This window comes from Corvus brachyrhynchos, unplaced genomic scaffold (assembly GCF_000691975.1).
Source record: "Corvus brachyrhynchos isolate BGI_N302 unplaced genomic scaffold, ASM69197v1 scaffold281, whole genome shotgun sequence".
Lineage (NCBI taxonomy): Eukaryota > Metazoa > Chordata > Aves > Passeriformes > Corvidae > Corvus > Corvus brachyrhynchos.
The window spans coordinates 2,154,941-2,182,929 of NW_008236509.1; the positions used below are offsets into that span (position 1 = coordinate 2,154,941).

General features: G+C 38.7%; 1 protein-coding gene and 1 long non-coding RNA gene across 11 annotated transcripts in view; one reads left to right on the forward strand and one right to left on the reverse strand.

Annotated features, from left to right (window-relative positions):
• The window catches only part of LOC108444716, a 69,170-nt gene that overhangs the window by 26,721 nt on the left and 14,460 nt on the right, over positions 1-27,989 (forward strand). For 2 of the 8 annotated variants that reach the window (XR_001859360.1, XR_001859359.1), the window contains 4 exons: positions 13,032-18,335; positions 18,755-18,857; positions 20,899-21,059; positions 24,036-24,217. This is a non-coding gene — a long non-coding RNA (uncharacterized LOC108444716). Of the gene's footprint in view, positions 1-10; positions 18,694-18,754; positions 18,858-20,898; positions 21,060-24,035; positions 24,218-27,989 lie in introns of those variants that run through there. The other 6 variants (XR_001859363.1, XR_001859361.1, XR_001859364.1 and 3 more) reach the window with 6 other exon arrangements.
• The window catches only part of SPON1 (spondin 1), a 175,985-nt gene that overhangs the window by 11,470 nt on the left and 136,526 nt on the right, over positions 1-27,989 (reverse strand). For all 3 annotated transcript variants that reach the window (XM_017726344.1, XM_008644072.2, XM_017726345.1), the window contains exon 7: positions 19,857-19,921. In XM_017726344.1, the coding sequence (XP_017581833.1) occupies positions 19,857-19,921 (65 nt within the window). The remainder of the gene's footprint in view (positions 1-19,856; positions 19,922-27,989) is intronic.

The window sequence follows — 27,989 nt, forward strand, 5'->3', positions numbered from 1 at the left end:
GTTCCTTCAAGCCTCCCACTGGGGAATCTTTGATAGCTATACTAATTAGTAAGACCTATAATGTTATACCTGATCTTTTGGGGGCATTGCCATCTGCGTTTCAGTGCATTCGACCTGGACACGGTGCACCTAAGGATCCTTAAAATAAATACCGAGGTAAAATCCCTTTTTCCCCTTCTAACCGTGTATGACTTAATTTTAAGACCAGGAAAAGGCATCAAAACAGCAGAGAAATACCCCGAGGCCTTGCTTGCTGGCTTACATTTTACCCCTGCCCCCAAAGCGAATAGGAGCTCTAACGCCAAAAGTTCTTGGAAGTGCTACTGTGTGTGCAGAAAAGAACTCATTAATAGAGTTTTAATGCTCATGTAAGTGAGAGATGAGTGGTCACTGCCAGCCCTGGAGAGTTCAGCCAAGACTTTGGCAGACTGCTGCCAGTGGATGTGAAAACGCCTCTGTTCATCCCGCCTTCGTCAGCGCTCCCTTGGGAAGCAATCTGCTGAATCATGCACTGCTCTGCCCTGCTGACAGCAGCTTCCACATTCCTCTGCAAATGGCAATGAAATCAGGCCTGGCTGGAGGCTTCTGCTCACAGAAGAAGAGCTGGAACCCTTTGTGGCATTTTTGTCATGTGGAACAACAAATGCAGAATTATTTAAAATATTATTTTGGTAATTCTGTTCTAACTACTGCTCTGATGTCAACCCAAGTTTTCTTCAGCTACAGGACTTGGGTTAATAGAGTCAAGTCGAGGTTTTGTTGGTTTTTTTTCAATTTTATGCCAAAATACGCTGGTTCAGAGCATCTAAAGGCCACATTTATTTTAAATGTGAGGTGTTTTTAAAGTGTTATTTATCCTTCCCATTTTAGTTAGGTAACCAATAATAATGCCCATGCATGCATAGCAGTGCACAGACACTGTTCTACTGTAGTCATACAGAGTTTATTCTTCCTATAAATGCTTATAAAAATGTGGTATTATTTGTGGGGTTTTACTGGCTCATAGCACTCTGAGCATATTAATAAAAACAGAACAGCTCAATGACAATGACTTTTTAGTAGTTACCACGAAGTTTCAAAAGTAAGATATCTAAAAGTTAGTGTATTTAGTGCCTCCTTAAGAGGCAAGTTAAGAAGAATTTGCTAATGTGTAAAATGTTCTGGCCACTTCTGTTCCAGAGTCTTTAGAAGTTGTTTCTTACTGTGCAAATTATCTTACATTGAATTAAAGACTCTGAGAAGAAGAGTTGTTAAGTCTTTAATGCCATTAATCCTGCCTTTCCCAGAAACTAATGCAAATGACTTTTTTTTTCGTTAGCGATAGAAGCCTGATTTCAGTTTGTCTAATGCAAAGTCATAAAATAATGAATGACGGTATCAACTTCCTTCAGTGAATGCAGTATCCTGATGTATTTGTCAAGTACAGAGCTGTGATTAGTCTTAAAAAGCCTATTAACTGACTTCAAGCAGCTAAAGGATTTACTGCACTATAAGGGTTTCCAAGAATTCCCTATAGGAATTCTCTATTTCAAACAGTGTAAGCAATACACTGTAAAAATAACAGAGAGATGGGATCTTTAGATGGAGAATATGTCTAATATGGACGTGGCAGAACAGGGACAGGGGAAAAGCAAGTGGAGAGCAGCTCCTGGCACCTGAGCTGATACCAGATCAGGTGGAATGTGTGGAGTGGCATTGCATTTCAATGCCCTGTCTCAGAAAAGACAAGAGGCAGACACAACTGCACCATTTAAAGGCAGGAGGCCGGGAAGCACTTGATCACTTGACCCAGAGTGATGGAAAGATTCTGTCACATGTCAGTCTGGTTCAATTAAGGCTTTGAGTTCTTTGTTAGGAAAACTAATATTAATCATGATATTAATATAAATAAAAATGTTTGTATTTAAATTATAACTATATTTAAATTATAACTATATCAGTGTTGAAACCCTGTTAAGCAACACTACAGTGTGAGACACACTGCCTACAAGACTTAGGATGTGTTAAATATCAGTAAACTTGAGCCTGCTGTAAGTTTCCAATTCAGAGCACTTTGCCAAAAATTACCTATGTTCTGCTCCTTTGTTAGGGCAGATAGATAATGTTATGGCCATTTCACTGTATTTTGTCCTGTAACAATCTAAGACAGAAATGTGAAAGTTCACAGAAGTCAAATGGAGGCATGTTCTCTTCCTTCCTCCACTCCTGTGCAGACGTTTTCCAGATGCACACAAATTTTGTCTGCAGTGCCGGGTTGGAAGTTGTATATGCAGTGTTTAAGAATTCATTTAAAATACACACTAGCAAAAACCACAGTTGTTGCACTTACTACTTTATTAATTTTTGTGTGCATTCTTGTAAGGAGTACAGATACAAATTTGAACTACCGTTGTTTAATGCTGCCCAGCATCCAAAAGCCAGAGTCCTTCCTGAGTTGCTGTAATTAAGGGGAAATGGGCTGATCTTAGGCACCACCCAAAACTACTACCCAGGTGTAGGGATAGGCACAGACCGGACACATACAATAGAAAACTCTCGTGGGTTTTGTTAGCTTTTTAATAATCTGACAAATTTCTACTGCTTCCAGTATCCACATGAATGACAGATTTATGAATCTGGCAGGAACCTAAATTCTTCCTGCACCCCTCAGCAGCACATCTAGCTGAAGTGAACTATGGATCTCTGTGAAGGAAACCAGTGTAAAAACGTACTCAGCACACCCTAAACCCAACCTTTTTCATTTTTGTATTGTCAACACTTTGGATAAAATAGGAATTTGGATCATCATCTTTCTCTTTCAAAGGCTTTTAGATTTAAGAAAGTGTTCTTCTGCAACAAGCTGAGCATGTTTGGTAACGCCCACAGGAAAGCCTAAAGGGTAAATAACTTGTGAATTTTCTGCAAGAGACAAATGAGTCCCTTTTCCTTCCCCTGCACAAATACATGTTTAAAACCAGTGTCAAATGAGAGTTGCAGAGCAAATCCTGACCATTAGGAAAGTGCCAGGTGAGGACCTTGAGAGCCCCGTGGGGCAGGGGAACCCTGCTTTCCTTGGCTGAAGCAGACAGTACTTTTCCACTGTGAGCCTGAGCAGCCTGCTGGCAATTCCTGTCACAGCACAAAGTGAGGCAAGTACCAGGCAGCGTCCTGCATCCTAATAGTTTCCATTTTCTTTATTTCTGTTCTATGTTATTTTTGTTGCCGTGATTAGGATCTCCAGCTATAGGGATGCCATACACTGAGCAGTGTAAGAAAATGGTCTTTTTTTTTCCCTCTCCGTTTTTGTGTGTGTGTGCTATGTGGTGTTTTGAATTGTGTGGTTTTATTGGTTTCTTTTTTTGTTTCCCTTTTTAAAGCTGAAAGAGCACAAACATGATTTTGCTTCACAAGTTTTCTCCCAAAGTGACAATCTAGTTGCTATCACTGCTGAGGGTGGGGGTTAAGAAAGTCTTTGACAAACCAACAGAAAACTCAAGTTGCTGCAAGACACATTTTTGAGTGTTGAGTCAATATTATTGTGTTCTACTGAGGTCCATGAGAAAGGTAACCGAGCATGCATAAGGAAGGTGGTTGTGTAGAGTTGCTGAATAGAAATAGCAAAAATAATATTTGGCAGAATAAAACTTTGTGGTTACTTTTGGTTTAATATTTGGTCAGCAAAGTAGAAGAAGTGATTAGCAAGTAAAAGAAGAAGCAAAAGGCAGCCTGAGCATACACCCTTTTCTTTTTTGGTACTAACTAGCTCAACAAATAAGACTGTTTAGAGGGTTGAGATTGTAGCCCCTTTTGAAATTAAACTCTAATTCAAGCAGTCTTATAGATTTTATGCAGGGGGAAAAAAAAATCTGATCTATACCACGGATTGAGTAAGTATATGGAGTGTAAGGGTGTTTGAAATAGCTTACACCTTTCCAGAATTTTTCACAGAGCTATTAAGGTGTAACAATCCTAACCCCATTCTTAGAGCCTAGATCCTAGATTTATTTCAGGATCTGATCTCACTTGTGCTCAGGATGATGCAGTAGCCCTTTCAAATAGGAAGAAAAAAGTGGAAACAGAGAAACTATTCTAAGGCTGATGCCTGTCAAGAGGTGGCAGGGAGCTGACAGCACCATGGACCACATTGCCATTGCCCTCATCTCAGTGGTCCTGATGATTGGAAAACACAATTTTTTAAAAAATTAAGAATTTAGCTGACTACTTGACCATGAAAACAGAGTATTTTCAGAAATACTAAATGAATTTTCCATTCTACTTCTAGTAAGCAAAAGCAACATCCTTCCTTTTCTTTTCTTGCACTGCAGCACATCTACAATTTCCAGGATGAACATTCCTATTTACTCATCTTTAGAACCTTTTGCTATTGATACAAATAACACTGTGAGCATGGAAACACACTTTCACACTCTTGAACTTTCTACCAGCAGCACCTATGCAATATCTGTTTTATTGAACACACTTTAAAGTCATAACATCCTGAAAAGTGAAGTAGCTTCAAATAAAAGAAAGGAAAAGAATTAAGATCTATAATTGAATGGAAAATACTCTTAGAAGTCTGCAACTAACAGAACAAATTAGATGGTGTATTTAGATGATGTATTACTGAGAAAACCATTTATGAAGTAATAGAAATTAGTATCACTGCATGGACAACAACGTTTTACACACAGGGATCAACACCTAAACATAAACCCAGAATTTCAGGTTGCACAGAAGGAGGAGGAGGAGGATCTTTAGTTCTTATTAAATGCAGGGAGGTAAGCACTTTAGCTTATGAATAATTTAAACATGTGCATGTCTCAAAAGGGCCAGGGAAAGGAAAGCTACAATTATATGAGCACTGAATCGATGAAATGTGATTGACATCCATATAAAAAGTTGAAAAGCACTTTAATGTCAAGTTGTTGGTTTCTCTGAGCACCAAAACAGAGGAGGTGACAGTAAGAGTTTGGCTATTTTATTTCATAAGGAAAGAATGAAGAAGGCCAGAAAACTTCGTATACATTTAGCATTTGGACTGTGAAACCCCCTACATTACAACCTCTTACCTTTCTGTGTGTCAACTTTTAAAAAAAGAATGTTGCTATAACCAGCTGAAAGGGGTGGATATGCTATTACATATTGCACTAGGGGGTTATATCTTTACCACTGGCATTTAAACCACTTATCAGAACAAACATTGCTCTAAAATATCATTAATCTGAGTGTTTTTAGAAAGCATTGCAAAAGGAAGGGATTTTGGGCACACATGTTTCAGGCATTTTCATACTGTCCTCTAAGCATGCCTGGATTACTACTGTAGATAATAATGATATATTTATTCATTAACACATCAGCTCTTTGATTTAATACCTTCATTCATCGATGGGCATACCTTAATGATGTGATGAACAAATGTGAGCAGGTTTTCTACCCTGCAAAAACTTCTCAGGTACCTCAAGTTAGGACTGCAGTTTATGTAACTGTGGATTTTTTTGTGTGTTCTTTGCAGTCTGTCACAAACAACGTGTGGTTGTCCCACATGGCGCTGGCAACACTTACTCCTGCTTCGAAGAGCTCTATGTGCCTTCTTAGATTACTTACAATTCCATATTAGATCACATTTACAACCAAACCATGTTTCAGGAGTCACTGGATGGATTCAGGAAACATCTCTTCTTCATTTCCCAGGAGCTTTCAGGCTACAAATTGTCTGCCTGGAGTAATTACAGCTGTATTTACAAAGGAAATCCCACGGGATGTTGTAAGAGCACTTGCTTCGTATCTATCTCCTTTTTCAGCTGGCTGGTCTGCAAACCCTGCTTGGCCTGAGAAACAGCAGTGGCAGAGCAGTTCTTCAGCCTGACATAAGAACCATCACAGCCAGATGTCTGATCCTCTCCTCTCCCATTAACAGCATCACATAAACAGCACAGATCTGTTTATGAGACTGGTTAGCAATGAACTCTGATTTGTTATCAATTTAACTATTCTGAATATTAGATTACAGCAAACATCTCCTTTTAACAAAAAATACCATGAGGCTATTGACTGGAATACCTTAAAAATATGGATACTCCTTCAAAATCCTTTAAAGAATGTTAAAGTAATACTGTCTTCTCAAAACCATTTAATTTGCAAATATCCTAAGATGGGAATTGCATTTTGCATTTCCCCAGTCCCAGTGTAATCTCTGAAGATGCCCAGCACCGTAATTAATACAATACACATTCCAGTTCATTCAGCATCTCTCTCCATCCAGCATGCACAAGCCTTTTGGAGTCTGGAGATGAGCACTAGAGTAAATGTTTAATTATCATTTCATTAATAACAATGCAAAGGGGTAACAACCAGCAGGTTGAAATTTTGCAAATAGAGTTCTGCTCACTAGTAATTGAAATGGCAAATTGTCCCAGTTACTGGGTGAGTATTTACACAAGAATGAGGAGGCAGCATTGGTAAGGACACGTAAAATTGCATGGAAATGATGCTAACGTGATTACTCACAATATTATAAAGGGAAATTATTTTGGCTCAAGGAAAGGCAACAGATGGTTGGGAAATCATCATAAAACTGTAACTACCGATGGGAGGAACATGTTAAGGGAAAAAAAAAAAAAAGCAAGGACAGAATGGGATGAGGAAATTTGATTTAACTGGATGGCCATTAATTTCCATGAACAACGAGTATGAAGTTCTTGCAGCTATTGTTCTTAGTTAATTCTTTTCTATGTTTTAATTCTCCACATTTTTCCTTGCCTAGTGACATTTGAATTTTAAGTAGAAAGTAAATGGTGTCAGAAGATGGAACTGCCATATGTGCTTGCTCTGACAAAAAAATGATCGATACAATTTTTTTTCTTTTCCAACAAACACATATGTTCTTACCTAGAACTCCTTTTTCTTGAGATCGGATTATGAATTTCTTAACGTGGGTGCCAGACCATCTGTCAGACAACGAAGTTTCCCTAGGTCTCAGTAATACACATTACACTTAAGACAATTCTTTTTTGTAAGTATGATCTATTTTTTGGATTTCTTTTTTTTTTTAGTCAACACTTAGTAAATGTATATAATTTTAGGTGGCACTCAGGTGACATGGATTCAGGTAACAGGGTACTCTACAAAAGCAGGGGAATGGATACCAAGAGAGGCAGAAATTTGCAGCCTTGGGCTGCTAAAATACAACTCAGCAGTGTTTTGTCCTGATGTCTGAGAAAAAATAAGAGACTGAGTTAATTTCTCATTTAAATGGAGCTCTGTAGAGACATTAAAACAGAGCAACTGAGTTGTGAGGGCAGCCTATGTTCTTGGGTTTACTCATTCCTGTTAAGTTCCTGACTTATCAATAGAATGGAAATTCATATCATTAAAGATTTTATATTAATTGTCCAAATATATACATGCACTTTGAGCCCAATCTCCCCCATCTCAAATAAAAATACCTATAATTTTATATGGATTTTTAAAAAACGTGTTATTTCTGAGATATATCTTCTGAGATTTTTGGGTTTGGTATAACAAATATTTCTACTTTGTGGGAAAAAATAGAATCTATATTTAAAGTAACCCTAAAGCACTAAATAGACTTTATTTTTTCAAGATGAAAAAGAAAAATACAATTTAGATCCAATTCTTAAATGAAAGCTTTCATTCTGAAGTCAAAGCCTTTTAGCAAATGTGCTTTGATTAGGTTTGCTGATGGATTCTCTGTTCATTCAACATAAATTTCTCCTGCATCCAGCTGTCAGGAGTTTAGGGACACAACTAAACCTTCTAAAGTCAGGCAAGTGGGGATCCCCTGAGGGTTTGGGGTCTGTAGGACAGGACACCAACAGTGTGAAGGAATAAGATGCAGCAGGAAGGAAGGATGTACCACAGGAAATTTGCTGACATGAAATACAGTTTAACCATTAGCCAAATGCAGAGCTGGAGCACTCAGAACTATTTCACAGCTCCAGAGGAATTTATGTATTTTCCCCCAGGTTATCAAAAGTCACACCTGACTTTTTCCCTGTATTTTGGTTTTTTATATTGGATTGTCCTCTGTGCATTACTGTTTCTGATTAGATTGGGGGTTAGGATTCTATTTTTGACAATATTAAACTTCACTGGACGAATCCCAGTTATCTATAAAATCATAAAAAAAGAAAATAGCTGAGCCAGACACATCATTGTGTTGCCATAGAAACAAGAGACTCTGTCTGGCCTCCTCATTCCTGTCGTTTTGTACACGAAATCTCCAAACTTTGAAAATGTTTCCTGGTACCACACTGTCATTTTGTGGAAGCAAACTCAGTTTACAGCGGAATTGACAGGTATTGGCTTTTACCCCATTTTAGGACAGACAGCACAATGTGACAGTGGCAGATGACAAGAGAGATAAGGATTCCTGGGGGGAAAAAGAACCCTCCAGAGATTTACAAAAAATAAAAAGTAACGGCCCATGCTGCAGTGGCACCATTGAAACAAAATGCTGCCTTGCAAGAATAAAAATACCTACTTTATAGAATATATCTGGGGGAAAGCAACAGAAATCTCTGCAGGCCATCATTATTTTAAATTCCTGGGATGCATATCATCAAGTTAGTATGACTTTTAAGGCTCCAATTGTACATCCACATTCATAAAAGATTACATTATAAAGATCAGAGCTATCAGAACATCATATCTTTGTTTTTCTTGATGTATCTTTCGGCAGTAGTGAGTACCACAGAATGCCTAGAAAGTTCTGGGAGTATTAATTGGTACTTCCAAAGCTTATGTCTAACTAGATCTATTGAAAATCTAAAGGCAGAAATACTATTTTTTAAAGATTGCACTCCTGTTCCCTTCTGAGGAGTTGACTGTGAAACCTGAGTTTTTTGAAGACAAAGCATCATCACTGCATAGCATCCTGTGAGGAAGCATTTTTACCACACAGCTATGACAAAAGATCTCATCCAAAAATTAAGTACATTAATATGAAAAAGATTTTTATTTTAATTGAAGTACTTTCCTTTCTGCCACATGTAAGGTATTTTTCCTCTGAGAACTGGCTTCTTTTGCCCTTTTTTATATCTCCTGAGAACGCTTTTACTCTAAAGAAGTTAGTTTCTAAGAAAATCAGCTTGAATTTGACCATTTTTTAGTTTTGGGGCTTCAAGATTTTTTTTTTTTTTACTTGTAATTAATGTAAGGAAAACATCATTATTGTGATAAAGAATGAGGGTTTCCCATTCCCATCTGCTTATGTATTATATAAATTCAGGTCCTGATTATGTCCTGCAAGAGTGATTCTGCCAGCTGTGATATGGGGTTGAAATGCCAATTCACATGTGCAGCCTTCTTCTACTTCCTCCTGCAGTTTCACCAGAACAGCTCGCTTTTAACTATTAGAGATTGTTTTTCATTCCAGAAAGCTTTAATCCAAAAATGTCTCCCACATCAGCCTGAGCTCTGCATTCTGATTTAGTTCTCCCTGCATTTCACTGGATTTCACTGTGGCCTCTGCAGAATTTGTGCTCATCCATTTATGGCATCTCAGATAAGGTCAGTTTCTGAAGAAATAATGAGCTACCAGATGTTACCAAGCAATCACAGGGACACTGAGATTTCTGTGCATTCATTAAACTCGGACAGATTTGGAGGAGTTTTTCCACTCATTGGCTGTCAAGTCATTTTTCCAAAGGATGACAATACAAGACCTCAATCAATACACAGCTATTATAACATCCTAAACACAAGTAAAACTTTGTATTTTCCTCTAGCTTGGCATGAAAATTTCAATCTGCATACTTAGCATGCAGGGGTTTAAGTATAGACAAGACATACCTCACACAAAACCATTTTAAAATATTCCCAGAGTGCCTGTTGAAGGGAAAATACGGCCCATACAATACAGCATTACAACTTTTATTCTTGTAACAGCGTAGCTGGAGCTGGAGAGAGCCACTTAGGGAATTTAAAAAATACTTTCAAGCATCTCAACATTTAAATCAACTCATCTGTCAAGAGAAAAGCATATCATAACTCTTCAGGAAAAAAAAAGGTATTTTCTTTTAGGATAACATAAATCCAATGAGGTGTCAAATATAACCACATTTCTCTCATTACAATGGCAAGTCACTGAGAACGAATTTGCAACTCAGACAATTCATCAGCCTATTCCTTGTTTCAATTTTTCATGCCTTAGCTGCCAGCAATTTTATTTCCTTTTATTTTTCGTTGTTCATGATGATTTGTTATCAATGAGATGGGCCTGTGCAAATGTCATTATTTCTTTGCTGGAAGTTTTGCTTCCCTGGATGCAGCTGCTGCTGATGGGAACGATGTAATTGTGAATTCAGAGTAGGTCAGGCACTGTGACATTGCTGCTCTAAAGGCAATGACTGGTTTGGGGTTTTTCGCTGACTGCCCAACCATGTACCAAGCAATGGTCACACCACTGTGGTCAGAAACCTTTTGCTGTTGCAAGCTATTAGCAGCAATTAACAACATAAGCTATTTTTGCCCCCAAGAATCCCTAAAAGTTCATTAAAGCTGTCTTCAGGCAATAGTGGGGCTCTACCTTAGCACATTCACATTGTACCAGTTTGAAATCAGATATTCTTTTTGAGCTGTTCGTGCAGTTCACTTTACTCTATGGAGTGATGCTGTTACTTTGTAACAAGAGTTAACTCCACTCACCTTTCTTATTGAAAGAAACTTAAAAGGTAATTCACCACAGGCACACCGTAAGGTGTTCAATGGGTTAAATGCAGCTACGGAAGGATATAAAAACTTGGAAGGCAGGAAAATGCACAAACTTTACCATTTTAAAAGTACAGAGGAAGTGGAAAGCAGATAAATGCAGTATTCACCTAGGAGAAAATGTCTAAGAAGTATGCATGAAAAACAAGCATTTTAAGGAATATAAGAAGGAGCAATAAATAACAATCTTCCTTATTTCTATATAACCCTCTGTTGACTCTTAGTCACACAAGAAAAAATTATCCATGCATGATTTATTTTTCAAATCATTAGGTGGAACAGTGTTATAAGCAATTTGTATAACCAAATATTAATGATATCCAGTGCAGAGATGATTAAAGGACTATGATAGGAGCTTTCCTTATCCCTTTGGAGACAGCAACAAATAAAATGTAGACAATGCCCATTACAGCTGGTTAATTGCAGTACATCTGTATTTTGCCCTTCTGAATGCCATTTAAACCCAAACACAAGTGTGCATGTTCAAATGTGGGCTTCTGTTGGGTTTTTAAAAAATCTCAGTTGGGTAATCTGAGAATTTGATTAATTGAGCAACAGAATAATTTACTCATTTCTATTGCACATTTTTATAAATTACATTCTGATACCAATATCACCTATTTATGGGCAGCTACTTATTTATTGCATGGCAAGCCAAGAAGAAATTTCATCTCTCCTAATGGGACAGCACAAGGGTTACATCAACTGAAAACGAGCAACTAGCACCAAATTTACTCAACTAATGCAAAGCTAAACTTTTGTGACCTCATAATATTTTAAAATAAATTATGGCACAATTTCAAATATTTTAAGTAGATGGATAGGAACTGGTAGAAATTTTCCAATGCATTTTAGTTTGCAAGCTCTGAGGAATTTGGTGTGGTACTTGTGAATAGTTCTAGCAATCCTTAATAAGATGTTCTAGGAAGACTAATTCACAGAATTAACTTAGAGACATTGTCAGGTCTCCAGTCTGCAGAGCTCTGGGTGCTTCATTATTTTTCATCTCTGTTATCAAAGCTGAAAGGTGCATTGATTTGAATCTTCCCCTCTCAATGCTGATTAAAATTTAGTAGAGACCAGCGCTCAGCGCTGCCACTGGGATTCCAAGTGAGACACAGCAAACATCTGGCTCCAGAGGAAAACAGAGGGAGGATTTCTAATTGGGTTTGGTGTGCTGGTGTGTCCACACTGAGCCAGTAAGGGAGACAGGCGCTGGTGCAGGGCATCCCTGGGTGTGTCCATGTCCTGCTGACACAACTGATGGACCAGCAAAGATGTGTGGGTTTCCTAAACACCTAAACAAACTCTACAGGCTCTGAACAAACACTTTCTGGCCCTACAAAAAGTGTAGCATTGCCTACAGCAAGTGAAAGCAGCTCTATGGGAAGGTCATTTAAGGTACATGTGGGCAGTAAAGGTGGTTTCATTTTGGTGCACTCAAGCAGCAGCTGAGGCAAGATTTGGCAGCAGAGGTGTTGGTGTGAGTTTGTGCTGGGCACTCTGAGCTCGTGCTGGGGACAAACCTTGTCTGAGGCTGCACATTGGCATCTTCTCTGCTCTTTTTGTCCTGCCAGGCTCAGTTGGCTCAGACCTGGGCTGCTGTCATGTGATTTCAGCACATATCAGCACTATCTGACATGCCTTAAAAAATGTAACTGGCATAAGCTGCACAATTATTTGAACCTTGGCGTTTGTAATAAATAACTGCAGTGGACTGTCTCAACATTAAAACATGATACAAGGGAATAAGCAGCTTGGTTTTACCAAAATCTGAGGCAACATTTAAACAGAGAGATAGAAAAATCTTTTTTTGCTCTAATAAAATCACTGATCAAGGCCACAAATCCACTCTGTACATCTGCTTCTTTTTTCTCCAACAGTGTACACATTAATCTCTCCAAAACAAATCACTCCAAATGTAGGTAGCACAACAAGGTACTGATTTTGATTACAGCTCGTAAGTATTTTTTTAATATAGGTCTTATTAAAAGAAAAGTGCCAGCTTTAGTTGTGGCTTATGTGCACATATTTTATCCACATATGCAGCTTAGAGAGAAATAGATAATTCATACAGTTGAACTGGTAAATTAATTTCTCAAAATCTCCAGACAGAGAGGTATACAGATCAATTACATAAATCCTAAAAAAAAAAGATTAATTCTATCAGATTGCCTGACAATCTTAAAAAAGATTCCTCAAATAACATTTATTTTATAGGACATCACAAAAAGAAATGTCTACTTGAAACTTTGATTCTAAAGAACTACTTCATCCATTTTTAATTTAATGCAAATGTTGTAATTTTCTCCTATTTTCAGTGCAGAGAAATGAAGCAAGTAATAGAAAATCAATTTCAACTAGATGTAAGTAGATTATAATTTACTTTAAAAGTGCATCTTTGGTTGAACAGCAGCTTTGTGGGCTTTAAGTTGAATTCAGTAAATAACAGTGAAAAAAAGGAGACAAATCTAAGTGTTTTCTTTTCAAATGTACCTAATTCATGCATTCTGTTTTAAGTTCTGTAAAGGTGTTTAAAAAAAAAGAAGCTAAAACCCTGGAAATAGAGCAAGACATTTCTGTTCTCCAGGAACAGTCTCTATTCCCAGGCAGCTAGGAAAGGGAAAAAGCCATTGATTATTAATTAATTAGCTAATTAATGAGAACATGCAGCTGATCTGTACCCATTCCACACATACCCCCCTCCCCATCTTACAAAGTTGTTACCTCACTGTTTGCCAAACATTTTAGAGATTAATTCCCTTCAGAAAGCTCTGCTGTCTCTCCTCCCTTTTCTTAAGGGGAAAATCCTAGTGATTGCTTTCTTTCTCTGGCTAATAATTATTCAACTATTCCATGCAGAACAGCAAGGCTTGAGCTGGAAGAATGTGCTGTGTGATAGTGGTTGCTGGTTTGAATTTTACATTCAGAGGGAGGTGTCAACATTCACATCTCACCAGGGGAAAGCAGAATCAAACCCAGACATTTCGTCCTTGGGGTGATACCCTTTATTTGGCTGAGCATATGCCTGTGTGGCTGACTTAAAAGTTATGCTTGAAGATCAGGCCTTTACTGATTAAACAGGCAGGGAAACAACTAAATTATGGAAGTTTCAATATGGTTTAGTTGCAATCTGTTGCCTGAGAGAGGTCTGCTCATCCTTATGAAAACATGGGGTTGTTGGTTATATTTTTATCCATACAGTAATGTCACTCGTAAGTATTTAAGTATGCAAACACCTCAGGAACTGAAGGACTGTGAATTAGGTGTTTACAGCCACAATAAATGGAGCTGTTTAACACTGAAGAATAAGATGAGGAGATGGTGTTATTTTCTTACATTTCAGAAGAGAGCAAGGAGTTCCAATTCTGACTGAGGATGTTCTCTATCTAACAACATCTAACAACATCACATCATTCAGTGATCTAAGTGTGGAGGCTGTTTTAAGGCAGGAAAGTTCTATGGGCACAGGAACAGAAGCAATTTACAGTAAAGTAAGAAAAAAGAGTGCAAAAGTTAAAAATTTATATAAAATAAAAGTAAAACGATAAGCAAACCAACACAGAAACCTCAAATAGACACATCTGTGGCCTGGCTTTCAATTCCCAAATGCTGTAATGGAAACTTATTGATCAGAGCAAATCCACTGCAGGATCAAAATGTACACCGAACATTTTTTGTCAAATTGTGACAGAGGAATTCTGGAAGATTGAAAGAGCTTTTCTTCAAGAATAAAGGGAGGAAAATGCAAGCAAGTATGTCAGCATTTTCCCCTCCAGCTTGTATGATCTGTCAACTCAGACTTACTTTGGATCAGAACAGTTTTTCTTTTCCCACCAGCTTTCTGTAGATTACTCTTTGATTTCTGGAACAGTTTAAGTCACATTATCTAAATAATGCTAAAAACCCATACTTGGGAATATGCTGTCCCATTTTCTGATACCCTCCATGCAAGCCAAGAAAAACAGCCCTAACATCTCTGTAGTCAGAGAAAAGATATCACAGGGATGCAAAACCTGAAATGGAAAGAGGTTGATGGGATAATTTTAGGGGATGATGAGGGAACCTTATTAAATTATAAACTTTGGACTAAATACTTCCATCCATGGGAATTATAAAGGAATAGGCCTCCTTTTATGCTAAGCTTCACAAGTGCTTACTGGAGCGTTCTCAGGTCATCTCTAAATAAATGGAAAAGAGCTGCTTAAGTGGGGGAGAAAAAGAGTAAATCTGGGCATGGCCCCGAGGCACTGGGAAACCACAGGACCATGGCTACTCACACAGACAGCACGGAGAGGTGAAATGGAAACAGGAGAGACACTAAGGAAGGAAAGGGTAGTTTTCTAAACTTCAGATAGTTCAGAATTATAGTAAAGAAAAGCGCCTCACTTCAGGGCACATCGGTTGTAACTAGGAGTGGAAAGGTAATGGAAAGGTAATGGAAAAGTAAAAAGGTTGGAAAGAAAAAGTTTTTGCATCAAAGAAAAAAAAATAAAATGAGAGAGAAGTAAGAAAATTCTTGTGTATACTTCAGAGAAAGCTAACCTTTTTAGATGTCAGGTACTCTCACCTGTTTACCAAGATAAAACACCTTGAATTTTTGCATTGAAATATATTTGCTATAGGTTGACCTACTAAACTTTAAATTTACATACTGGAGAATAATTTCCATCCTGTATGGGATCCATGTTTGTATTTATCAGTGGTAGGCTGTACATGTACACAGAATTTCAGGTTCCACAGTGTTGAAGAGGTCTACGTGCTTCCCTGGTTTACAGGGAATACAAAAGACTGATTAGAAACAAGAATTGCAATTCAAATATTTCTTTTGTGTCTCAATAGTGATGTCCGGATTTGAAATAAAAGGAATAAAGGAATAATGAGTACAGCCCATTAAAAAAAAAAAAAAAAAAAAGATGTCATATATTTTGGGACAGGGAATTCAAGGCAAAATTTAAAAAGGTACTAGCTCCCCATGAATTTGATGCATATTAACTTCAAAAGTCTTGCCTTCCTTATCCCAAATTTTTCTGTCATGGCTTGTTTATTTTACAGGTACCAGATATGCAGATTCGGATACCAGTGGTACTATCTGGTTTTGATATATTTTATCCTCCATACTGCCAAAGGCCAATGATTTGCAGCTGGGTATGAAAATAAAATTTGACTCTGCCTGAAACATGGCTGTGAGGAAGGGAGAAATGAGCTGTGCACTTGTTTATACAAGAAAGATAAGAAAAACTACTTTGATTTGACACCATGCTGTAGACTGATACCAGTGTGCTCAAGGAAGAATGAACTCCCTGCGAGTACTTTAAAGTCAGAATTTCAGGCACACAACTTGGTAATTCAAATATAAGCAACAGCAAAATATTTTATTACTTGCTCTGGCACTCATCCTTCTCAGGCTACCAGTGATGCTCTTTCAGTTAGGCAACCATAAAACTGGTTCACAAATATCACCCAAAGCTGTCTCCTACGTGGAAAAACTCAGGAGAGTTTTCTGCATGCTGGTGCCCCGAATTAAGAAACTGAATTAAGGAAAACGAAGATGAGTGATAGGAAGAAAAATAAAAATGGAAAACAGTGACAAAGAGTGGGCACATACAGGAACTGAGGAGAGGATCAATAAAAAACAGACAGTGAAGTTTGGCAGGATGTTGTTTTCACATTATATCGCACTGGGAGATGCCAATATGCTGAACTGTAATTAACAGAAAGCATTTCAGAGAATTACTTACTGTCATTGCATCCTTCCCTGTTAAGGGCTGACAGTTTGTCTCAGTCCCTACTGTAATTTCTTGTATCTGAACTCATATCTGAAGCTAAATAACTCTCCCTGGGGAGACACTTCATGCCCACTTGGATCTGCACTTCTTCTCCATTAGCAGAGGAAAAGCTCCCAATTATATTTCCCTCCTTATCTCTGGTGTCATGAACCGAAGACTTTTAACACCCTGGTCAGATTTAGACACAGACTTACTCATTTCATGCCCTCAGTATCGACAGAGCCCAAACCTTTTCTTAATGAGGTGTGACTGGCCGCGGGAGTCACAGCCTCACTGACCAGGAGCAGAGAGGCCATTTAGCTCCGTGATGAATCCCTGGGAGGTGCCCAGCCAAGACCATCCTCCCACGTTATTGGGGGTGACCAGAGTGGAAACACCAGGGCTCAGCAGCAGCTACTCAAGATGCAGCAAGAACTGGTGTCCTCCGGAAGGAGAGGAGGTGCTGCAGCGTCCCTCGCTGTTTGGGGGAGCTGGGACGGGAGCCAGGTCCAGGGGCAGGCTGGAATCAAACTCAGCCTGAGAGCAGGCTGAGTTTTCCAACTTTTGACACTTCATACCTCCATAAAACAATTAATATCATGCATTTTATAATTGTTGTGAAGCACACTCGGGAAGGTTTTTATGCTGGGCTTATTATGGCACATTGTAATGCCACCTTGGCACTACTGTCACACCCTCCTATCCATTACATACATAACCAAGGATTATGCAAAAAAAAGAATATTCATGACTTTTAGTCGACTCTTGATTAGTAAGATGGTTGTGCTATGCATAATGATAGAAAAAATGTTTATCCTGAGGAGCCATTATTCAATACTTGCAGAGCTCTAATCTAAATTCCAAGGGCAATCCATTCTAGAAAATGGGAGGTTACCCACAGTTAAAGGATATTGAAAATTTTGTCCTCTTGTGAAGCTTAGATCATATTTTTTAAGAGGAATCAAAAAACAGGACACCATGTCAAAATATGATTAAAAAATATTGTTTAAAAAGCCAGAAATCAAACACTACCTGTAAAGTGAAGGGTTAAGGGAACCCCTGCAGAGCATTTGAAAGCAAAAATGCCAAGATTTATTCTTTTTGATGTTATTGAAAGGTGAGAACTGTCATCTAGAAAAGGTAAGAATTGACTGAAAAAACATGTGGAGGATGTTGCAAAAACATTTGCAGGCATGTCTGTGAAAGAATATGCCTTAGAAAGCATCTGAAATTGTTCACACTCAAATTTTTGTGAAGTTTCTCAGGGCTGTACGAAGTTAGGAATTGTGTTTGGGGCAACACACTTCAATTAGCATTAATTTTTGTGATGTAATATATTCAAGATGATGTGTTAAGACTTCGGAGCAGGACGTCCTCTCTCCAGCTTTCTGTGAACAAAGAACAACCCTGCTCTCTTGGCAGTGCCAAAGCCTCCCAAGCACCCACAGCAGCCAGTTCTAGGTGGTATTGTTCACTTTGGTAACAGAAACATCAGACATAAGTGTTGCTTTAGGAAAGTGACAGGAATTGGAGTGAAAAAATAAATGGCTTGTTTCAGATTGAGAACTCATCAGAGCACAACAGTGAAAAAGTTTCAATTTTAAAGTCTTAATTTGGAGTGAATGGAAAGAAGGCAGGAAGGATAGAACTGCTATCCACAGCTACTACATGGCAAACACTACCAAATCCAAATCCTGGAAACCTGCAGGATAGGACCGTAAATAAGGAATGCCATTATTGTCACCTCTTGCATTACACAGGCCAAAGAAATCTAACCTGCAGCTCCTGTGCAGAGCCTACAACTGTGGCTGAGGCTTGAAATATATTCCAGTGGTGGAAAATCCATCTTATGCTCAGGTAAGCTGCTCTCAAGGTTACTCACAGTGGTGAAGTCTTTTCCCAAACCATTTCCTTTTCATGAATTTCCTTAGCTTCCATGCTAGGAGGGATTTCATACTTTGATACTTTGGTGTTGGCTTTCTTTTTTAGTTTGTTTGTCGGGTTTATTTTTTTTTTTCTAGATTAAGGAGGGATCAACTATCAGAAATCTTTTCACTATTTAAGCTGAGTTCACCTTCTAACCTTTTTTTTTTTTTTTTTTTTTTTTTTTTTTGGGGAAAGGGATGAAGTGAATAGCTTAAGTCCTAAGCTGCTTAAGAGATTCTAAGCCCCTTAAGGGTAGGGGATGTTTTCTGAAAACTGAACTCTTTTGCAGGTCTGTTGGTTTTTTTTATTAACTAACCTTTTTTTTTTTTTTTTTTTTTTTTTTTTTGCAGAGGGGAAAGGGATGAAGTGAATAGCTTAAGTCCTAAGCTGCTTAAGAGATTCTAAGCCCCTTAAGGGTAGGGGATGTTTTCTGAAAACTGAACTCTTTTGCAGGTCTGTTGGTTTTTTTTATTAACTAACCTTCAAGTTTTCACATACTTTCTGAAATGCAGATAACAAACTCAGACACAGTGTTTCACTAACTGCTTCCAGGAAACAGGAATCGGGACTATCTGTTCTGTACAGTCTTGCAGTAAACTAATTGCCATGCTTCTCCAAGGGCTTAATTTACTGCCAGCTAATAGGGTGACCCCTTCTAGTGGGTTCTCATCTTTAGTCACTTCTTGTAGGTCTCACTCATTTGGGCTTGGATAATGAGTATGAACTTTGGGCCAAGTGTAGATAAGTTATCCAGGAACCACCACCCCTACCCCAACAATTCCCCCACTTCCCCTGAAGAGCCACCAGGAAATTCAAGAGCATCCTGAAAGAGAAGTTTTCTCCTCTCTTCTGCTGAGTGCTGGAGAGCCCAGAGTCAGGATCCTGGGAAGCAAATTTCTGCCTCACTTGGTGAAACATCCCGGCACCACCAGGACCATGAGGCCATCATGGAGTGTTTCAAGCTGGCATTTTAAAGAATGTTTTTAAAGAAAACTCTTTAAGAGTTTTTTGTTGGTGGATGAGTGTTTGCTGTACCAGTGCACTGCACAGAGTGTGAGACAGGATGCCACAAAATGCTGCTACTCCATGCAGAACAGTATAACATATTTGAGAAAGCATTGAATAAACATCTCCCTTTATGTGTGGGAGGCACAAACTCCATGAGATGGTCCTGCTGCAACAGTTAGCCAACCAAAGCATGTAAAAAATGAAGAGATGCTAAAAAGCAAAGAAAGAGAGAAGCAGATGTTGGAAAAAAACCCAAAAACCAAAAACCAAAACAACAAACCAAACACCCACCACCACACACACGCACGCACACAAAAAAAGTTGAAAAACTCATCTATCAACAAACTTTTTGATTGTTTCTTTACCAGAGTGAATGGTTAGAGCAGCCCATTAGCCAACACCCAACACAAAGCTCTTGAGACAGACAATTCCCTACTTACTTACACATTTAGAGGTTGCCAGGCTGGCCACTGTGCTTTGGCCTTGATGACTGTTAAAACCTCATCGCTCTGTGAAAGAGACAAAGGACACTTTTACAATGAGAGCAATATGTTTTGCAGCAGCAAAAAGTACAAGGCACTAGATCATACTGTGACTATGAGCTTTAAGCACCAGCAGCAGTTTGCAGTTTGGTAGTTTTGCATCATGAGCTGAGGGAAAGCTTCCACCAGGAATTCACCAGGTTGATACAAAGCAAGGACAGAAAAATTGCTCTAACACATTACAGATCTACAGATAAAAACTGTTATCAGGCAACCTAGAAGACCCTGTGAGCATGTATGATATGTTATTTATTATCTGTACATATGAAAGGATGTGTGGAAGGATGTAGAGGCTCCATGGTGGATGCACTGCTCTGGCAGCACGTTCTCTTTGCTCTCCATTTATGCCTGAGAGAATTCCAGGGTGAAATGTAGCAGCCATCTGTGGAAGCCCACGGTGCCACAAAGCACTGCACAGAGATTATTTCCTAAAGTCTGTTGTAATCCTTGCATCAGCACTTTTAAACTTTATATGGCTACAATAAACTCAGGACAAAGGCAGGAGACCATTAACAAGTCTCTGATGCCCAAAAGACATCTATCACACTTCTATAGAAGCATTTTCCCCATCTCCCTTAGGAATCCACACCAGTAATTCACCTGGAGGGACACAAAGTTCACCATTCACTCCCACTATTTCTACTGTCTTTTAAAAATATTTCCCAATTAGACCAAGAAACCCACTTCATATATTACCAGTAATTGGCACTTCCAGCAGAGCTGACCCTTCAGTTTAGTGATAACAGTGCCATTCCTTGCTTGATAGCAATAGCTCTGACACTCCAAACTAGCCCTAGTCCATATACCAGTTCAACCCGAGTTCAAAGAAAACAGATTTCACTGGTTGTTTCTACCATTCTCAATATTCTCTGAGTCCCTCTTTTTACCAAATCAAGGGCATTACAGAGCTGATGGGCCCTCTCTGTGACCTACAATGCTTTCAGTTTCAGGAACATACATGAGACATGACCTCTCCCATAATGTGAGTGGCTGGAAAAACCACTTTTTGGCAATCACTTTGATAAATCCAGATGCCTGGAAAAATCCTATACTGCATGAAGTGTCCTGAGCTAAGACAGCTGAAAATCCAACTCTACAAAGGCAAGTAAGTATAAAGATATTTTGCCAAGCTCCCACACTACTGATACAGGTAGAAAAAAGAGAATTTTGTGATGACAGGGAGAAATCAAACAGGCAGCAGGGCTATGCCAGCAGGCAGATCCTCGGGGCCAGGCACACCCTGGGTGAGCAGCACCAGCCCAACACTCTCTCCCAGCCTGCTTGATCCATGAAGGAGAGATTCATCACATCCAGGTTCATCTAGGGCAGCCTTCTTCTCACCTCCTTGCTTTCAAAAGTAGAAGAGACAGTTTTGCACTCAAAGTGGTTTAAAAAGCAACTGATTAAATTAATGAAGTTAAAGGTTTGAAGTTAAAAGACTTCTGTCTCTGACAATGGAATTTGCCTCCATTTTTAGTTTTCCTAGTTTCAATACCCTAAAGCTTTCCAGCCAGGTATATCATTTACTTGCCTTGAGAAGAGATTTGAGTCAAAATTATTAACTGTGCATTTTACATCCCAATGAAAGTCTGTCATGAGCATAGATGGCTACGTTTATTAAAGTAATACACTCCTTATCTAATAGCAGGCAGTAATTATGTCACTAGTATCAAAATCAGTCATGTCTGAAAGCATTTCAGCATGTGCCATTCGAATTAAAAATGCACACCAAGAGTAGACGAGCAAGGACTAATAGCTCAGTAGAAAGTGCAGAGGGAAGGAAATAAGGAACAGAGTACGGAAGATTCAGACATCCCTGAAATTTTAAAGGAGGTGAAAATTCAGATGCAAACACTGAATTCATGGACACCTCCTGAATCAAAATTAAAGAAAAAAAAAAAATAGAAGAATGCGGTGTTCTGTTGAGTGTGGAATGAAAACACACCTTTTTCACACCTAGAGCTCTTTGACAATTACAAAGGATTAAGCTACAACTTGAGTTAAGTCATTACTATTCCAGACTGATATTCTAATGACGCAGGTGTCCCTATCATGCACATTTCCAACATTTCTAGTGAGGTCTGGCTGCCAGGCTTGGGGATCCCAGCCCCACTTGCCACAGGCGTGGCCACAGTCCTGCATCTCCATGGCCTCCTGCAGGATCATCAGGCTGGGGAGTTCCTCCAGAAAGCCGTGACCTTCCTCTGCCTCCAGACTCTCTAGCTGACCTCCATCTTTTTGAGGATAAACACAATAAATTTAAAGAGCCCACAGAAACTGACGCTGTCCAGGAATTCACAGCCTTGCGATCGATCCATGGATAGAGAGCAATCTATGGAAAAGCTACTGTGCTTGGATTTGCCAGCCAATCTCTGTAGCTGTAATTATTGGCAGGTGGTAGAAGCTGAGAGGCTAAGAAATGCCTGAAGAGAAATCCACAAATCAATAATAAATAACCAGCTGATGTAACCCCACTGCTTTGAATAACCCAACTGCGCAGACTTTAGAGTAGAGGAAAAAAACCCACTTTTTTTTATATAATAAAGATGTAATTTTGTTGACATTCTCTTAGTGCTTGCTGCCCTACATTTGTACCCATTTTACTCTTCATATCACCAAAGTTTTGCTTTAATTAAAGTATTTTAAGTAAACAAAATCTCGAATTTCCATCAAAATATGGAAAAGAGAACTAGGATGTTTCACTGTGGTATGTTGCAAGTTGTCTTGTCATCAGTTTTGTATTTGTCTTGGAAGCAATTATTCAGAAGTAATGAAACTCTTACATTTTGGCAAAGAAAATGAGATTGTTTGCAAAATGATGGAGTGTCAAAATGTTACACTGTCAGGAGAAGTTAAGGGGAAGGGCACCAAAGCTCCTGCTTGGAGCTGATGAAAATCCCTTAGGTCAAGTGTGGTTAGACATAATCACTGACAGAACTTGGTATAAAGTCTTTCTCCTGAAGCTTCTTCTCCAATTTCTGTTATTAGTACAATTATAGGATTCCAGCTTCCATTTGAAGTAGAATGGCTCCTTCTCTACGTGCTTAAAACTTGCTCCAGTGAAGCCAAAGTGGTTTCTATATTAACTTCAATTTAATTTGGATTGTGGCCTAAATTAAAACATGCAAAAATAGCAAACAACTCTCCTTTTCTCCACATCCACTTTCTACACTGGTATTAAACCTGGGGGTGAGTGTTTGACTCAATCGCTGTTCCCTATGGAAGTACTGTTCTCCAAAAAGTCCAATAGCATGATTTTAAAAAGTTGATACTGTCATTCAGATACTGACAGCCTTACTGATACTCTGAAGTTGTTAAAAATTAATCCTTTGCTTTACATCCATTTGTTCCTGCAATGTAAAAATGAATGCTCATGCAGAATAAAGTAATTAAATGACAACACACAGAACCCTGTGGTATAAAACCACTGCTAAGTTAAAACCTTTTACTGTGCACCTACAAAAGATTAAAAACGTTTCCTCACTTCAAGAACAGAAAGTGGGACATCGCTCAAAAAGGCAGAATTAAAGAGAGAATTTGATTAGAAGTCTTTCTCAACCAAGGGGACTTAAAACTACATGTTTGAAAGGTAACATCCATTAAAAAGTAATGAAAGCTTTCAGCAAAAGTTTTAAGTATGATCTGAATGCCTTTGGAATAAAAGAGAGATTAGTAGGATCTAGAGAGCCATGTAAGTTATCCCATGTCGTCCTGCCACTTTTTGGTAACCAACATGATTAGCATCTATTCCATACTGGAAGTTATTTCTAGAAGTTTTATTACTATTTTTATTTTAGGTGTGCCAAATAACATTAGAAACTACTACTGTGCAGATCACTTAGCACTTTGTGATAACAATATGATTCCGTTCAGCTACACAAATTGCTGTGTTATCTGACATCCAAATCAGAGTCAGAGTCAATGAACTGTGGGAATGAAGAACACCTGGTTTGGGCCAGAGCTTAATTTCACTCATTTCATACTGCTGCTGCTTGGCATTCATTCCATTGTTTTAGAACAGAGAACATTTAATTCCTTCCACAACACTCCTCACACTGTCTGAATGCCTTTCTATCCACAGTGGATTCATTTTCACAAGACTCTTAAAAAGTAGAAAAAGCAACGTTATCTTCAGTTCCCAGAGGATGAATTGAATGTCTTCTGCAAACAAACCTACGTATCTGAGTTCTAAGATAGCATCTTCCCCTGCAGGATCATCCTTCCCCTCAAAAATAATTTGTTATTAAAGGAGAAAGAGATAAGGTGAGCATAAAAAAGTGTATTGCACATTTCTGTGGGGAACCAAATGCTATAAAAATTAGAATGATGTAGTGCTTTGGAGGGATAGTTGGGTGCTCTCAAAATCTGATCAGTCTTTTTGATTGCTATAAATTGTCCTCATTCCACCTCCACTGTGTGCAGACAAACAGAAATCACAGAGAAGAATAAAAACCCAGTCTTGCATTTAAAGTATTATCTAATGCAAAATACCTGATTAATTAATACTCAACAAATTATGGACTTCCATGGTATATTACTCAAAGCATGGCATGTTTTCTTGTGTTGATAAAATCTGTAGAAATCTTGCCTACCTCGGTTTTGCAGATGTATTTGAATGAAAAGGGACACTGATGTAGGCACATTACTGAAATTTGTAAAAACCTTAAAAGAAAAAGGAAGTAGTTGTCTTTTCTGTGATAAAATATTTTTGTGATAAAAGCAGTGCTAAGATGCAGTTCAACATGCAGAGATGTTTTTAGGAAAGTATGTACAAAAGCTGGTTTTTTCCAGTTCTTAAGAAAGAGCACTTTTGAAAAGGCTAAGCTTTTAGTCACAAATTGCTTCATTTGAGAGGGAAAAAAGCCCATAATTAAAAACAAAGGCTTATTTTTATCATTTCATGACAACTAAATTCTGTTTAAATCTATGAGTGACTTAGATTCAGGCAGATTATACTTAAAGCCACTAGCACAGGTTTAGAATTATCTTAAAAAACAGCAAATATGCATTTCAGCCAGTGGAATTATACCAGGATTGTGTTTGCCCATTTTACTTTGACTTCTCTATGTTTATGACAGCAATTTTGTGGCAGCTGAGAAAGCCACACATATTATAAGATATATAAACATGCCTGAATGGAATTCATTATTTGATCATAGTACCTACAAATTCAATACTTCTCTGTACAAATAGCCATTTCTTTAATTAAAAAGGTCTTATTTATTTCCTTTGAAAAATAGGTAATGTCATTTCAGGGAATACAAAATCTGAGTTTTTCAGTTCACCAATTATGAAAGTCTGAGGGAATTTCCAGGCTTTTAATAATAACCAATCAATTACTAAACACAGTTTTGGGCTTGAGATAGATACAGAAATACTGCTGGGGTGAAACTGAATAAAAACAGAAGGAGAGCTGGGCATTTAAATCTATTTCTGAATTGTTACTGCCTGAAAACATCCCTGCTTCGGGAGAGCAAATAAGCCAGCACCTCAGACAGTCCCAGTTTAACTGCTGTGCTGTACAGGAAAGCTTTCCTGAATTGGATACTTAGCAATTTTGTATTCACTTTTACAAAGAAAAACCTCTCTGTCAGATAATCAGGCTGAGAATTTTCCCCAAATGTGGGTATTGTCCACATTTCCCAGAAAATACGGAAATACGTGTTAAAGCTTCACCATTTCAGGATTTCGGGATGGTGACTGCGCAGATGTTAGCTGACACTGTGTGTTTTGAAATAAGCTTTCTAAGGGTATTACAGGAATTTTAATTCTAAATTACTAGGATGGGATGCAAAAAGAAGTGTGTTCATTGTTAATCTGACTACAGATCCCAAAAGCACTGATTCACTTTGCATTAACAACCTTCTGCATTACCTGTCCCACAGGGCTTCCTTTCACTGAGGTGGAGGTTTCAGGAGGTGAATGTAGGCTGAAATTGATAACAGAGCTGTTGCTACTGGCAACATTGAAAATCAGATGTGCTGGTTTATTTCCATGAAGGTGCAGTTACATAATCTGGGGTGTTCCCACTAAAGCAATAATTCATGTTTTCTGGAGTATAAAGCTTAGCAGTGTGTGTTAATGAGCCCTAGGTATGCTCTGAAGATCTGAGCTCTCATTTTCTCTGCCTGAGCAGATTCCTTAGAAAACAGTCTCCCTCAGGAATCCACTTCTTGATTGCATGATGATTTTCTACGGCACATTTTGCTTCATTGTACATTGAATGCTTTGCTGTCTCTAGGACCACGAAAACATTCTGAGATCCTAAATTACTTCGCCAAACCCAAGGGAAAATCTATTTACTACAGTTCACCATGGCTACTTTTTAAAGTAGGGGATCAAACTAGATTTTGGAGCTGACCTTAAGTGGTGCAACTCCTACTCTCTGCTTAATAGGTTTATCCAACACACACCCTTTTGACCTCCTCCTGTCTTAAATTTCCCAGTTCCATCGATCCTTTAGCCTAACCCAGCCTTTGAACCTAAGTGCTACAAAGCTACTGCTATTTTAAACTCTCAAAAGTTTGGACACCAGAAAACAAATGGGGAGAAAACTCCAGACAGCAATCCAACAGATTCTGTGTGCAATAAAGCAGCTGTTATGCAACTGAGTGGCAAAACAAAACCTGCATTCACTGGAGATAATGATAAAACTGGTTTAAATCACTAGGTTCACTCATCAGATTCATATTCACGTAACTACAGCATTTTTTGCTCAGGCTCCTGGAAATAGTTTCAAAACAGTCAAGGATGAAAGCATTGAGACAGGCTCTTGGGCATGCTAGGAATAAGTGAGTCTCAACTGCTTAAATATCAGCACGAAACCTCAGGAGAAGGCTGGGTCTGGTCTGAGAAACAGCCCAGGGAGTGGGGGCACAGAACAATTCTGTCATCTGGTAAATGCTGGCAGTGAGACTCCAGGTGTCACAATTATTCTTCCTGATGCTTTGCTTACACATTAGCCAAATGTGGGAGCCTGAACAGAGGAGAAATAATTATTTGGATAATAGCAAGGGATTTTAAATAAGACCAGCAAATTAGCTCAGAGGGTGAGCTTTCCTGACCCTTGATAGCACTTTGACAAATCAATGCAGGGGATTTTTTCCATTCAGGATGCACAATAAAATTTTCTCAATGTGCTTTAGCTGCTGTACAGAGGCAATCACAACAGCTTAATTTCCCTTCAGTAAAGGTATCGTGTCTAAGCCACCCTTTACCATTTCTTCTGAAAAACCCCCAAATCAAACTCACCAAAACATCTGACCAGAAATACAGCTTTTTAACAAATTGAGGAATTGAGGATCCTACCATGAATTATATTTTCTGTAATCTGGAAAGCAGTATTCCTTTAGGGAAATCAACTTAACATCCCTTCCCATGCCCAACACATTCAGTTCAGCAGTGCTGTGACAGGACACTGCCATGTGGGGCCTTCCTCTGGCACACTACAGCCTCATGGTTTATGCTTTGACATTAACCTGCCTCAGAGTTTAATGACCAAAACACCTGGGTCTGGGATTTGGGATAAAGTCATCTCAATATCTTCCAGGACTTAGGAGAGCAGGGTTTTAAGAGGAATGTCAGAGATTTCTCCAAGAAGTGGAGGCGTTGCCATTTTTCCTGTCAGCGGCTCCCTTTACCACCTCCTTTCCTTGCAACTCCTTTCCCCTTGAAAAGCAGCTCAGCACTGTGTGATTTGCAAGGGGGTCTTTTCTGGACCCCATGGCTCAGTGGAAGCCTCTCCCTGACAGTTTTGTCTGACCCCATCCTTAGTGCAGTAAACACTCAGGTGGACCTTGTTAAACCACTGGAGCAATTTCTCATTGAACCCTGTTAATATTCTTGCTTCTCTCTTGCAAGAAGTGCATCTCCCCATCCACAGCATTGGGGGCAAATCCAGAAACTGAGACTGACCCTGAAAATTTCCTTGCTACTTAGAAATTTCAGTGGTCTGGGTGTAGGTAATGTTGTCATCCATCTCTGAGGGTTCACTCTTGCTTTCCAGCAGTTAAACAGCGGGGAAATGGTATTTTAT